Source organism: Nymphaea colorata, chromosome 10 (assembly GCF_008831285.2).
Source record: "Nymphaea colorata isolate Beijing-Zhang1983 chromosome 10, ASM883128v2, whole genome shotgun sequence".
NCBI classification, from domain to species: Eukaryota; Viridiplantae; Streptophyta; class Magnoliopsida; order Nymphaeales; family Nymphaeaceae; genus Nymphaea; species Nymphaea colorata.
Genome location: NC_045147.1, coordinates 23,620,597 through 23,635,835, shown reverse-complemented (window position 1 = coordinate 23,635,835; position 15,239 = coordinate 23,620,597). Strand labels below are relative to the sequence as shown.

General features: G+C 39.8%; 2 protein-coding genes and 2 long non-coding RNA genes across 4 annotated transcripts; 2 read left to right on the top strand and 2 right to left on the bottom strand.

Annotated features, from left to right (window-relative positions):
- Positions 1–1,333: 1,333 nt before the first annotated feature.
- Positions 1,334–2,695, top strand: LOC116261782 (ethylene-responsive transcription factor RAP2-3-like). Its single transcript, XM_031640637.2, has 2 exons — positions 1,334–1,702; positions 1,789–2,695. The coding sequence occupies exons 1-2, from the start codon at positions 1,531–1,533 to the stop codon at positions 2,481–2,483; spliced, it is 867 nt and encodes a 288-aa protein (XP_031496497.1). The 5' UTR covers positions 1,334–1,530; the 3' UTR covers positions 2,484–2,695.
- Positions 2,577–3,462, bottom strand: LOC116261783 (uncharacterized). The gene is made up of 2 exons (XR_004174362.2): positions 3,078–3,462; positions 2,577–2,776 (listed from the first exon to the last, which is right to left on the bottom strand). It is a non-coding gene; the product is annotated as an uncharacterized LOC116261783 (long non-coding RNA).
- Positions 3,463–7,912: 4,450 nt separating this feature from the next.
- LOC116262555 (uncharacterized) lies at positions 7,913–9,828 on the bottom strand. The gene is made up of 2 exons (XR_004174507.1): positions 9,778–9,828; positions 7,913–8,446 (listed from the first exon to the last, which is right to left on the bottom strand). It is a non-coding gene; the product is annotated as an uncharacterized LOC116262555 (long non-coding RNA).
- Positions 9,829–9,953: 125 nt separating this feature from the next.
- On the top strand, positions 9,954–12,525 carry LOC116262552 (uncharacterized). Its single transcript, XM_031642012.2, has 4 exons — positions 9,954–10,400; positions 10,591–10,773; positions 11,083–11,315; positions 12,069–12,525. Exons 1-4 carry the CDS (start codon positions 10,119–10,121, stop codon positions 12,313–12,315), a joined length of 945 nt encoding a protein of 314 aa, XP_031497872.1. The 5' UTR covers positions 9,954–10,118; the 3' UTR covers positions 12,316–12,525.
- Positions 12,526–15,239: the final 2,714 nt, after the last annotated feature.

Below are 15,239 nucleotides of genomic sequence, written 5' to 3'. Positions count from 1 at the left end.
AACAAGATGAGTCTTGGGCGTTCAAACCTGTTAAGGGCAAAATCTACCAGGCAGACTCAAACTTTGGGGTATGGAAACCTTTGTTAGCAAAATCCATGTGAAATGCCACTTATATATATATATATATATATACATTTGGATTTTCTTATTTTTTCTCATGACAAAAGTCCAATAGGTGAGGCCTTTATAATGTAAACAGCCCATCCTTATTTTTCATTCATTTCTCGGAGCCGATAAGTATGTGATAATTTATAATATCATTTTAAAGCACATTTTTTTTATTATGCTGTCCTTATATATCTATTTATATTTTCCCAAAAAAGAGCAGGATAACTTTTGTTTCCAAATTTTTCACATAAGAAAAAAAGAAGAAGATGAAAGGTCAGCATCTAATGCTAAGTTGGCAATGATAAATAAAAGCACACGGCGCTCGCTACTTAAATAATTACATTTTAGATAACAAGTGGTCTGGTTTTTTTACAACTTTTTCCATGTCATATCGCCATCGAAATGTACGTTGGCAAAATTGATGAACCTGTACAGACGCCAGATTTTATAAAACCATTTTACTATAACATTTCACCTATAAATACGAAGTAAAAGTCTCTCCTAAATGATTTAAAATTACTTAAATAACTGAACAACAATGAAAAGACGTTAAATATTTACGATCTCGAGAACCCAAAAGGATGAAACCATGGAAAAAATGCGTATTTTACGTGGCCAAACTCCAGCCAATGTTGTAAAAGATGAGTCCGTATCCCGCGAGATACGTATCTTAAAGTACCGGTGTCCAGTATCAACTGACACGGCCACTACGGAGGAGAGGATGCGTCCCCATTTCATCTGGTAATATTACTATTTTTTTCTCATTTCAAATAAAATTATTCCCCAGACAATAATCAAGCCAACCTTTAAAAGATTGAGTCGTTGTTGTAGATCCGGTACCAGACAGATGCATATCAACACGCATCGTCTCGTATCGGTTCGTGCCTTATCAGGCCATACGTGTCATGGGCATGTATCGGATCGGAACCGATTCCTTTTACAACCCCTGCTGAATCCTATCCCTAACAGCTAAAAAGAGGTTTAACTTACAAGCCCCTCCTTTCCTCACCCGTGAAAAAGAAGAACCAGAGGACAATAAAAAAAAAAAAAAAAAAAAAAAAAACGGCACAGCGAAAGATGTTGACAATGAATGAAAGCTGGAGAGCAGCGTTGATCGAGCCGCAACGCCACCAAAGCACGAGCCAAGAAGCTTCAGAAAAGAAAATATAAAGACAAAGGGAAGCGGCACCGCCCCCCCCCCCTATAAATACCACTTCTCCCTCTCCTTCACTCCCCGTAGAGAAATCAGAAGGGAAAAAAAAAAAGAAAACAAAAGATCTCCTCGTTTCCCCAATTTCCTCTCTCTCTCTCGTGTTCAGTCGCCAGCAATTTCTTCAGAGTCGATCTATCCACCCTGCGAAGCTCGTCACTTGATTGTCCTTTTCCCTCGGAAGGAAAGAAAGGAGCGGAAAAAAAAGAAGGATGTGTGGAGGTGCCATCATCTCCGATATAATCAATAGAGCCCGCGGTCCGGCGGCCATACCCAACACTTGGCAGGAATTTTTTGCCGATATCCCCGATCCCCAAGTCGAGAAGGAGCCCGTCAAGCCGTCCCTCCCCCTCAACTCCAAACGCCGGTCTCCTTCTTCATCAGGTACCGATCCTTCTTCTTCTTCTTCTCCCTCTCTCGCTCTCTCTCCCTCTCTCTGAACGATTGTTGTTGCTGTTATGATTAAACAGAAGGATACGAATGTGAGGACGATGAGGAGGTGAGGAAGCCGAAGCGGAAGAGAAAGAATCTCTACAGGGGGATCAGGCAGAGACCGTGGGGAAAGTGGGCGGCTGAGATCCGCGACCCCAGGAAGGGGGTGAGGGTCTGGCTCGGCACCTTCAATACCGCCGAGGAGGCCGCCCGCGCCTACGACGCCGAGGCTCGCAAGATCAGAGGCAGCAAGGCCAAGGTTAATTTCCCCAATGAGATTCCCTCTCCCCGCCCCACCGTGGTGGCGGCCGCAGCCCCTCTCCGCCCCCACCAGCAACAGCACTACCAGTACCAATCCCACCAACAATTCCTTCAAGAGGAGGCCCCTGCTTCCCTCGGATTCGAGGCTGACACCGCTTTCAACTACTATGAGCAGCAGCAGCCATTACAAACCCCTTCTCCGGCCGCCGAAATGGAGCAGAGTCCCGCGTCTCAGGCCACCGACCACGAGGAAGAGGAAGACGAGAAGAAGAGCGTGATGAAGCTCGCGGAGGAGCTTTCTGCCTACGACACCTACTTCGAGTTTCTCCAAGTGTTCGACGGCGGCTACGAGCCGGCCGTCGCTCCGGCTAACCAGGAGAACAACTTGGTGCCTACGACGATGGAGCTATGGAGCTTCGACGACCTGCCCATGAGTTGTTCCTCTTCCTCAGCCGTGGCAACGCCCCTGTAGAAGAGAAAGACCGAACCCCGTCTTCCCTCTTCCTCCCTCCCTCGATCAACCTTCAAATTTTTTTTCTCCTCTCCCTTTACGGCATCTGTTCTCTTTTTGTGTATAGAGTCCATAGTTTAGGATCTTGTCTTGAACTGCTATCCCTTGTTTTTCCCTGCCCTCTTTAGCTGCTTTTCGTTTGGATTCAATGCAAAACGTCGTCATTTCCTTCATCTTTGCTTTCCTTGGCCTCGCTCGGCCTGTCTGCACAAATTCCGGATTCTTGTTCCTCCCCGCGACAATGTGTAAAAACACTATAGAAAAGAAAATGATACATATCTTAAAAAACATTCAATTTCTTTCAAGTGAAATCACAATAAGAATTTTCTTTCTAAAGCATTTCAAGGAAAAACATGGGATCTTCTTGTTTCTGGTTGTTTGTTCCTCACAAGGATCAGGGATTGGCGACTCGTCTCGGTCTTTGTGTCGGTAGTTGGCTCCCAAGCCTTGATGAGGATCGTTTTGTTTTGTGTTGGAATTAATAACCAAAGGAACATCAAGAGCTCGTAGTCAGAAAACAAAAAACAAAAAAAAGACGCCCAAATTTAGACTCACGCCAGAAGAACCGAACAAGGTGAAGAAATGGTGCGTTTCCAAGGGAATATCGAGGATTTGCTCCTCATCAAATTGATTTTCGAATCGTCCTTTGCTCAGGGGCTCTCTGTGCAGTCTCCACGCTGACCCGGGACCGACGGCGTTGGCTTTGCGCGTCTCGGCCGACACCCCCAGTCGGGAGGGAGGGACGACGATCACGAACGTGTGGAAAAGAAGGAGCGAGGCACACCCCGATGCGTGGAGACAGACTTTCCGACCTCCTTCTCTCTTCTCTTCCTGTGGGTGGAGTCGACGGGTTTGCGCGAAACCGGGTTCTCCCACGCGGGTCCCAAACTCGAAAATGGGAGTTGAGCGAGTCACGTGACCATTTCAGTCAGATATTTTGCTGACAGGACAGCCTGGTAAATATGTATATTATTAGCCCCCTGTGGGCCCCACTCATTTACTGGCGTCCGCTACCTAAAACTTTTTTTTTTTTTTTTTTTTTTTTTTTTTTTTTTTTTTTTGCGACCCAACCTCATGAACACGAACTAGGTTCGAGCCTTGGGCCCGTCTGGAGGTGCGGTGGTCAAGCCCACCAGCCCGTCTTTGGGGGCGTTTTAGTTGGTTGACCTGCACAAATCAAGTGGGTCTAAAATAATGGATCGCCCCATACCCGTGGCGGTCATCGGTGACGCAAGTCCCTTCATTCATTCATTCAGGGAAAGAGAGAGTCTTGCAAAAGGAAATATCGCGATAAAAAGTGGTAATTATCGGCGATATTTTGAGTCGGCCCAAGTTCCGTGCAGTGTTGACCGACTAGCTAGGTTGGAGGCGTCACGAATTTGGCTTCTACTTTGTCTGATTTCCGGGGCTGGCGGATATTGGTGTGGGCAGTCCTTTTGAGGACAAAGGCTGGCCCGCCTGCCGGCCGCCTCTGCTTTTCTTAAGCCCTTCATTCATTCTTATCTCCGCACTTTACTTCCATTTAATTTAATTATGGGCTTTGATGCCATAATAAACAAGGTTCACCATCTTGATCTTTCTTCCCGCTTTATTTAAAACAATTTTTTTTCCCTTTTTTATATCCTAAATTAGGAATATAAATTCCTAATACGCAGGAGGGGACTGATATATAAAATTGACGTAAAAGAGAACCGCACTTCCGCCAAAATCCAAACACGAATATCTTTCTTTGGCTGAAAGAAGAAGTACGGTACACTGCACCTTGCTTGCTTCAATTCACATCACAGAGGAGAAAAAGTATGTGGCTCTGAAAATAGATAGCGTTTTTGGATTTCCTTTTCACCAAGACTCTCTCTACTGTCAAAAACTCTTTCACTACTTGATCATGATCTGACGGGCGTATCGTTGTTGTGTAAATAAATTTCAAAGCGGATACCATGAGGTGAGGAAACATGATATGGCATTCTGAGCTGGAGTGCATGCGGAATGTGCGTGTTGTTTCAGGGCTCACCGGTGACGTATACTTTTTTGTTTGGAGGGAATGCAAGCAACTTCCTCTCATCCCAGCCTTATCGTTTGGATGGATTGCGAGCAAATGGAAATGGCGTTTGGCAACAAGATCGGATCTGGATTCGGTTCATGGGGTCCACGGCTTTCGTCTGGATCCCGATTCTTGGCACAGCAGGGCATGGGTCTCATCTAACCTGGTTTCCCCATGTGACATCTCATATTTTCAGATCATTCTTTTCAACCCAACTTAGATGAAGGAAAAGCAAGAGATAGACAGCGTCTGGACCACCCTGTCATATGGGCAGCTCTCCTCACCACTTGACATCTTCATATATGGATGCTCCTTTCAAGTGAATGAGTTCCCCTACAAAATTTTTTTTAGTTTCTGCCACTGGGACCGCCTATTCAGGCTTCGCGGATGAGATCATTAAACAAAGCCATGTGTGATCTCTTATGGAGTTTAAGAGTGTATTAAGAAACCCATTCTAGGCTTTTTCTTGGGTGGGAGGCCAAGAAGTTGTAAGAAATCTACATATCTATCCATCGTCGTACATCATAGCCTTGGCTCCTCTCATATCTAACAAGAAGTTGTTTATGCCATCAGAAGTTTCCTCTGGGGCAATCACCTTTGTGAGGAATGGGAGAGAAGAGCATCTCAAGAGTCAAAGACTATGGTTTATGGCCAAGCTCAATTGTGAAAGTCTGAGCGAGCTCCTACCCTACACCAATGACTCCCCACGTTAATTTACAATCTCTGGGCTAAATCTTTTTTTTTTTCGAATCCCACCTGGGTTATTAAATCATAACAAATTAACAATCATCCCAAAATTTTATTTATTTATTTCAAGCTTTGTCAACAAGATGCTCAATGAGATCAGCCATAGTTAACGTAAAAGAGGCTGACCCGTTATTAACCGTTATCAATATCTAACTTGTTTAAGAATGAGTTATTTTGGATTGGATCAGGTCAAGCGAAAAGTTTTGCCTAGATAATTTGTCCCCGCAGGAAAATGACTTGGACCGGGTTTGGCAGGTTGCTGCCGGACCCTGAACCAGGACGACGACCTTAATTAGCATCTTAAGTTGGAATCTTCCCTGAACTGCTTGATTTTACTGATTGGCTTAAACTAATGTTTTTTTTGGCTGAGGAGCAAAAAACTAAAAAACATTTGGAATTTATATAGCAAAGTATTAATTTGAAGGGCATCATTAATATATAAAGAGGCAGGCACAAATGTGTGAATAAATGAATTCTGTAGGACCATTTAGCTAGGCATTAAGACCTAGGCCGACGTGTGGCTCCACCACTGAACCCCGCTATGGGGCCATTAAGACCTAGGCCGAACCCAAACATCAGAAAGTTCAAAATAAAGACTGGGTCAAGCTCGAGATCGGGCCGCCAAACCTTACTTAGAATAATAAGTGTAGGCCAACAAATGGTAGTTGAGACGTGATTGAGGGTCCTTCAACTTAATTAATTTGGCATCAAGAACTCCTGAAATATAATACTCACAAGCAAAACTGGCTGATTGTGCATGAATACGACAAGCCGGAAAGTTTAATGAGGGTTAATTTCTTTGCCGTCGTTAATCTCCCTTCACCCAAAAAGTTAAATCCCTTTAGATTCTATTGACTTTAACATATTTGGATGGCCGAAAGACTTTTAACACTAAAACCTTCATTGAGAATCCACTGTGATGAACAACAGTGGGGCTGCTACTACTTAAAAATGATATGAGAGATTTTCTTATTTTTTATATGTAATAATATTGCAGCCGCAGGTAAGTTCCTAAGGGGCGTTCAACGAAGAGTTAAAAGAAAAAGATTTAACTACTGAACATGATATTGCTATCGAACCGAACATAGAGAGATATTTCTGAGAAGGAAAACAGATTATAAAGGGTACTGTACAGCTTTTTCAAATGTTTCAGGAGCTCTTCCCTTTCCGAAAACTTATTACCTATGCTATGACGTCGAGTATTTCAACCATTCAAATACTTCATGCTATAAAACACTTCTTAGCAAATGAAAAATTCATCAAGTTTACACTACTTTTAACACTAAATTAACGTTTCAAACAGTAGATTCCATGAAACATACGCCCCACGCAAATCCCACCTGCAACTGATCTGTATGCTCACACAAAGCTGTGAAGGCTGCCTTTCGTTTCTCAGCTGCATATAATTAGCCACTAGTCAAGTAACATTCTTCTTTTATTATGAATTAGTATTTTTATTTTGACATTTTCACATCCTTGATATGCTCTTAAAATTTATTGCATAGAGGAAAAAAAAAAAGTTAATGAGCAGCAAGAAAATTTCATTTTTTTCGTTCCGTTTAATTAAAGGACTCACAGGTTAGCAATAAAATAAAAACAATGGGATGTGAAAAAAATAAAATTCCAAGTATATCTAGAATGCCCCAAAATCCCTGTAGCTGTAGTGAAATAGAAACTCCCTCCTAAGATAAAAAAGAAAAAGATATGGAAGGGGAAGAGGGATAAAACTCCAAAGATGTCGTTCTGTTTCAGCCTTTTCTAAAAATGCATAAAATGCTCCAAAATCCTTTTGGTGCATATTTGACGTTGCATGCACTCTCGTTAGTGCTACTTTTAATAACTTTTTTTTTTTAAACAAAAAAATCTTTTTGGGTTTATTTTCGTAGTTTTGAGCACCCGGTGATAAAGAAATTTTTATTTACTAAGATGTGTTCTATCGCACGAAATATCTCAATCGTTGAAAGAGCACTTGACGTCGTTAAAAGGTCTTGGAAAAGGGAGGAGATCCTTAAATATTTGAAAATGCTGTACAGTACTCTTTATAAAATATTTATTTTTTCAGAAATATTTTTTTCTATGTTTGCTAACATCATGTTCAGTAGTTAAACCCTTTTCTTTTTAACACCTCGTAAAAGCCTTTAGCAACTTAGTTTAGGTGCAGTGTGTGACTGCAGCTGTACTCATAGTTGTGCTAGACATGAAAAATGTGTTTTGCTTGATCAACCCATGATTTTCACAGGTTTGGTACATCTTAAAAATCAAATCTGACATAGGTGGGTCACTTTTTTGTTCTCCTCGACCTGAAGTTGGATCTGGTAAGACAAAAGGATCAATTTTGACTTTAACTCCAACTTTTCCTTAAAAAAAAATTCAATTAAATGAGATATATAAATGGTATATCCGACAAGATTCAAATCTGCTTGGTGGCAATCAGATCCGCTTAAATTGTTTTGAGAGTAATACATATTATCTTTTATTAATTTTAGGTATACACTTGAGCGTTTTCTATTTTTAACTAATATTATACGTTTCAAGAAATACATATTTTAATTTTTGCCTGCCCACAATCGATTCCGCGCTAGTTCGAGAAGCCATTTGACCATTATCATAATATTATAGTACTAATGTTCCACCTGAAATTGAATAACATTAGGGTTCTAATTAACCTGAGATCACCTGAAATGATGAGTGAAAATGCATCCGTGTAAACTTTCCTTTGTAATGAGCAGGCATGCTCCTCAAAAAGCTGCAACATGCAGCCAGTAATTCGGTGGCTTAACCATGAATGCTACTATGCATGCCTTTCCACGTTGATGTAGATGCATGCTGGAATCGAACCACCTAAGAACTGTGCTTTCCTTTTCTTTTTATGCTCTTCCCTCAGAAAATCTTATGGCCCTCTGCTCTGCTGCTGCGCTCATCCACAGCTTCCCCAAGCTCTGATATTCAAAACTTGTTTCCTTCAAATCCTTCCTCAATTTGCATAAGCGTTCGTGAGATCTGGTATTCAAATAATCAAAATACTAAATCTCGTATCGCTTTCTTGAAGGCACCCACTTCAATGACCATGAGGAGCCAAGTTTTTCATCCCATAACATGTCCCCAAACTGTCTGCTAAAAGGTATATAAGCTTCGTCTGACCAATGGAAAAATAGAGAAAGTTAGAATAAACGCTTTTAAGCATCTTCTTCAATTTAGAGTAAAGACATTGATGCTAGTCATTCCAAGGAAAGAAAAACCTTCACTTAATGCATATGCATCTTCAATATTTCATGTAGTCCTTACTTATTGTATAAAGTCGATTACCCCTTTATGCAAAGTAATTCAGGAGGGCCATGTAAGAGATGGCGTAAGTTAGGACATCATGGAAGCCAAGCTCTGTTTATTTGAGAAAACGTTGTCTGCATGTCCACTGCTGGAGATCCAATTTTCAAACCGAACCGACGCTAAGAACAGCATGTGAATAGATGGAGACAACCTGCTGCCGATTGTTGGATTTCGAGTCGTCAAGGAAATTCAGACCCGATTGCTAATCTCATTTAGATTCGGCGTGCAGTTTTGAATTTGGTATCTGATTTGGACCCATCAAAGATTGGAACCAACTGTACATAAATGTCCAATGTTGTGTCAGTCGGATCTGGATTCAATTTTAGAAAATAGAGCGTGAACCCAAATTTGGTTTCAGTGGCGTCGAGTCTCACAGTGTTCCATCGAAATCCAAATCGTTTGCTCGCTAGTGATGATGATGACATGCACGTGATTGTACTGGAAAGCTTCAAAAATGTTGATGCTGATAACAGTGGAATGCCGACCGACCCACGTGATGGCCCTAAAATTTCAATCACAAACCCGAGCATATTGTACTTTCCTAAGGTCTCATAAAGTTTTAATGTAAACGGGCAAACGAACTGGCGGTTAGGATTTAATTAAATGAACAGCAAGAGTGATTAACAACAGAGAAAGATTAAAAAAGAAAGGAACACTGAGACCTTTAAGGCTTGCTCTTTATGATATACGGATTCAGGTCGACTCCAACATTCATGTTATGTTGCTGAATTCAGATAGAAACTCAATTTGAGGGTAAGTTTGTGTTCAACTGGTATAAAATCCAATGTTTGTATGTAATTAAGTATCCTCCTGACGAGGAAATGGTAAAAACTTGTTTTTGGTTTTGAAAGAAAAAAGTACAACATATTCACATTCTTCTTTTTTTGGTGTACATCGCTTTTTTTTCTTATTCAAATTTAAAAAACACTTGTTCAATGTGTGATAAAAAAAGGGGGAATCTAGACAGGTATTCGGTTTTCGTTGTAACTAAACGAAAATCTTAACTTTGAATAGGTAAGATAGAACTTGTGTGGCAATACTCGTACAACCAGTTGATGCAATGAAAGGAGAACCACAAGGAGAAATTTAAAGCAAAAATTGAGAAAAAAAGTAACGTGCTCAAGAATGTGGAATACGTACAGAAACGTGTCCAACAATGGTCCTTGTTCCTCCTGCTTTGAAAAAGAAAGCCTGAGGAAAAGAAAGAGGACGATGAATGAGCCAAAAGATGTATCCATTTCACATAAGTTTGAGTATTTATACAATAGATTCAAAAATCTTAGGATTGAAAGATTACAATCCCATGTAAAAGGAAAGATTATCTTAATTTTATTTTTTCTGAAAATTAGCTTGCTGATTTTTCCTTTCCATATGCTTGGTTGGACGGCGATTGTAATGAGATTTTTATTCGAGTGCGCTTGGATGAAAATAAGAAGCAGAAGCAGAAGAAGAGACACGGAGAAAAGGAGCGAACAGCCGTAATGGAGGGCATCCAGCACCGAACCATCAGCACCAATGGCATTCAAATGCACATAGCAGAGAAGGGCAGCGGCCCTGTGGTGCTTCTCGTCCATGGCTTTCCCGAACTTTGGTATTCATGGCGCCACCAGATTCTCGCTCTCGCAGACCATGGCTATCACGCCGTGGCACCGGACCTCAGAGGTTATGGCGACACAGAGGCCCCTCAGGGCGTCGACAACTACACTTGCTTTCATATCGTAGGAGACCTTATTGGTCTGATCGATGCCCTCGGCGAAGATCAGGCTCGTTCACTAATTTCTTCTCCTTTTGCTCTTTCCTAACCGTTTCCTCTCCGTTGTTTCATCGAATTTGAAGCTGGTTATCGTTTTTCTGTTTCCTCATTTCATGGTGGTAGCCTCGAATTTCTTTCTGGTCGTCTTAAATAAGATGTGGGTCTCGCTGATATGCTTGGAATTTGGTGATTGAGTTCAGGTTTTTGTGGTGGGCCATGACTGGGGTGCTCAAATTTCGTGGTATCTGTGCCTGTTTAGGCCGGACAAGGTGAAGGCGTTGGTGAACTTGAGTGTTCACTATTCTCCTCGCAGTCCATCCTCGAAGCCCGTTGATCGCATGAGACAGGCATTTGGTGATTACTATTACATATGCCGATTCCAGGTTTGGGAACTTTTCTCCTATTCACATCTCTGTTTTTGGAATTTTTCTTGGTGTTCTCAGCTTGTGTTCCCACTCCGTCTGTTTCTTGATTACACAATTCGATTGATTCCGGCTGCTCTCTCCCTCTCTCTCTGCGGGAACTGGGTTGTGCTCGTCTAGGTGACCGGTCTTGGTCCTGCATCTCTTTCGTGGTCGTCATTGTTAGTGAATTCTACGGCATCTTGCACATCTTGATTTGAAAGTTCATTGCCTTCATACAGCCAAGAGTTCAGCCACTGATTCTAGCAATTTTACTGACGCAATATATAGGAGCCCGGAAAAGCGGAAGCGGAGTTCGCTGATACTGAAAAAACTATAAAAACCTTCCTGACTTACCGGAAAACGGGTCCTCCGATTACTCATGATGGACAGCCATTCGGAGGTTGGTCAGCGCCTGAGACCTTGCCTGCATGGTTATCAGAGGAAGAAGTGCGTTATTATGTAGGCAAGTTTCAGAAAAGCGGCTTCACTGGTGGCTTAAACTTCTATCGCAATATCAACCGGTATGTCATTACCCCCTTTTTCCATATGCACGCGTACAGCATTACTGCATCAACAGCGGTTTGTGTGAAAAAGTGAAGTCTGCTCCGGATGTTCACTAGTAAGAGATCACGTTGCTACCCAGGGAACTTCATGTTGTTGATGCAGAAATTTGGTTTCAGATTCATATATATTCTTGACTCCAAATAGAAAAAAATGACATTTCTTTTTCTGTATTTTGCCCATTCCTTGTTGTCTGTTGAACCTGGAGGATCTGAAGTTGCATACATACAAGAACATGAAGTTTGCTCATACATGCTGCAATTACTTCCAATTTCTTTGAGAAAACACATTCTTCATCTTGCACGATTCATTTTCTCAATAATAACTTGTCCATATTGTTTATTACGATTATGTCAACGGAAAGGACTGAAGAAAATGTAAAATGATAGTGGTGACAAGTATCTAACTATTAATCGTGCATTAATGGGTATATTTTCCTACAGAGACTGCAAACCTTGAGCTTGAGATTAGTTTATGATCCACAAGTAGACTGCTGTAAAATCCTTGATGCCAATTTCCTGATGGTCATGAGTCCTGATTGGCTTTGAACTTGAAGACTTTCCTGCATCTAGAACATCAACACTTTGTTCCTTCCTTTTTTGAAGAAGAAGATAGAAGAAGAATCATTCGCCTTCCATGTATTATGTATAGTATATCTAACGCCATCACGGATCCCTACTATGTGTGTGACGGTTGCGCAATGCTTGTTACAGAAATTGGGAGCTTTCGGCGCCATGGGAAGGCTCAAAGATTATGGTACCAACTAAGTTCGTCGTTGGAGATGAGGACATCGTCTACACGACTCCTGGTGCAAAAGAATACATCCATGGTGGCCGCTTCAAGTCCGACGTTCCTCTGCTGGAAGAAATTATCGTAATACAAGGAGCAGGGCATTTCATTAGCCAGGAAAGGGCGACCGAGATTAGCGAGCACATCCTCGATTTCATCAGCAAGTTCTGAATTTCGTTTTTAGCATCCTGTTTGCTTTTCCCGTTTCTGCATCGCTGTTTGCTCATGGCCATGAACTGTTTCAGACTGCTTTTGCGTGCGAATTAAGTAAAGTCACATGAGAACCGTGTACTCCCATCATAAAGAAATAAACCATGTGTAGAACTGCTCATGTGCAGTTAACCACTGCAATGATGCAATCCTTTTATTTTTCCTCTTCTACTTTCAGAGCATAATCTTGCACTCTCCATAACGACAGATTGATTTTACTAAGAGCCTCTTCTTGTTTGCCTAACAAAAACGCAAGAAATGAATATGCATATGTAATTATGTGTGTAAAGTTTTCGGTAGGATAGACAATATATGCATAGGGACAAATAACTTTTGTTTGCATATAACAATATTGAAAAATTTTCAATCTGATTTGACCATGTATTTATGTTTTATATATTTAATGATCTTTTAATTAATAAAAGTGTTGGGAATAAACAATAATGTAACGCCGGACCTTATGTTTTTGTACGCGAGGAAGAGGACACTGGCGCAACTCACAGCACCACAAGACTATCTTGGTACAACTTACCTATTTCTAGGACCTTAAGGCTATAACTTAAATAATGATGGCATAACTAATGACATAAATCACATTACATTCATCACATTAAAAAAACATTAAAACATGAGTTAAGTGTAAACTATAGTGACCATTGCCGTTGGTATCTCATATTGACATAACTAAACCATATTAAAAAATAAAATTACCACACGCTAATGCATTACATAATTTTTTAACTCCCTTATGCATTATTGTGCATTACGATAACATCAATTTTAAATTGTTCATCCATGTGCATCATATTTTAATACTCCTTATATTTTAATACTCCTCCTTGATGCAAAACTGGATACTTCAAGAGATAACTTGAATTTTACGAACTTTGAATGGTTGATTGCTTGTATAAATCCGGCTACCATGTGATTATTTGTAGAACAATATTTTCATTATTATCATTCCATCATTAGCAATTTCACATATAAATGATCAAGTAATTCATTGTGTTTAGTTCTTCCATGGAATACCATATTTTTTTGTCATGACAATTATTGCTTGATTGTCACAAAATAACTCTATTGCCTTGCTTATTTTTTTTGCAAGATTATCAAAATTCTTCAAATCCATATTGTTCGACATGTAGTTGCAGTTGTGGCAACTCACTCTGCTTTGAAAGATGATAGAGTCACAATTGCTTGTTTTTTCGACATCCACGAAATATCCTCCTAGCCAAGGGTAAAAACAAACCTACTTGTATTTTTCCTATCATCAACAAAACCAGCCCAATCACCATAAGAAAAGTCAATTAACTTAAAATTGAAATTAAATCGATAGCAAATCTTGTAATTGGTTGATGATCAGATATAACAAAGAATCTTTTTTGCTGCCCCAAAATGATGTATTGATGCACAATGCCTAAACATTGAGATCAATCCAACTGAAAATACAATATCGAAGTGTTTGTGTGAAGTACATCAATTTTCCAACATGTATAATTTCTCATCGGTTCTCAGAGTGTCATCATTTATAGTTAATTTCTCATTACTATTCATGAGAGTTGAACATGGTTTGCATGATAATATATTAAATTTCTCAAGTATATTTTTCTTGAGAAATCAAAATACCATCGTCAGTTTGTTGAACTTGAAGTCTAAGAAAATAATGTAACAATCCCAAATCTGATATATCAAATTCATACATCTGTTGGTTGCCTTCAATTTTTCAATGATGCTACTAGAGGAGCATGTATAAATGATGGCATCTACATAAACAAAGGCTATAAGAACATCATTACATGTTTCCTTTACATATAAAGCATGTTCACTTTCACTTCTATGAAAACCTTTGTGCATTAAGTGTATGTCTAGTTTCTCATACCAAGTTGGTGGTGCTTGCTTAAGGCCACAAGGAGTCTTTTTGAACCTATATATCTTATATTCTTGTCGATTAATAACAAACTCATGTATTTGGTAGACATAGACTTCTTTTATGAAGCCATTTAAAAATCATTGACTTTACATCAATTTGAAAAACTAACCATTTTATGCGAGTAACTAATGTCAAAATAATTCTAACAATTTCAAAACGTGCAATAGAAGAAAAAGTTTCTGAAAAATCTATCACATATTATTGAGTATATCCTTTTGCAACAAGTCTTATTTTGTATTTCTGCAAATTTCAACATTGTATTTTATTTTGTAGACCCATTTAACACAAATAACATTTTAGTTATACGGTACATCTACAAGTTTCCAAGTGTCATTTCTTTCAATAACCACTATTTCCTTTTCTATGGATTTCTCCCATTTTATTTTCTCAAACATCTTAATAACTCATTGGTTCTATGACAACCAAAGCAAATGTATAATCGACTCTTTTTACCTTTCTTGAAGGACTATCAATGTCCATAATAAGTAAAATATCATGGTCTCTTTGACGAAAATGATGTTGTTAGTGGAGGGTGGGATGCATCTTCTTTGTCACATTCATTTGGTTCATTTGAGTCAATAATCAAATGTTCATCTTTATTATCTCACTTTCAAAAATTGTTTTCATAAAAAACAACGTCTTATCGAATAATAAGTTTTTTCGTATGAGAGTTGTACAACCCATACCTTTCTGTAACATCTGAATATCCAACCGGACAATTTATTTGTTGTTAACATCTTGAGTTGATTTGGGCAACGTCCAAAAAAGAGCCATTTAGCAGCTCCTCCGTTAAGAGTAATGAGATACTTGAACCAAAATCCCGGTGAAGGTAAAATGCTTTAAGCAATAAATAAGCTTTTACTGAGGACCTTTTGTGGTGATGATTGGGGCGCCTGCAAGGACACCCGTAGATTCGTTTCTGGTTATTGTAAGTTTTTGGGAAATAATTTAATAT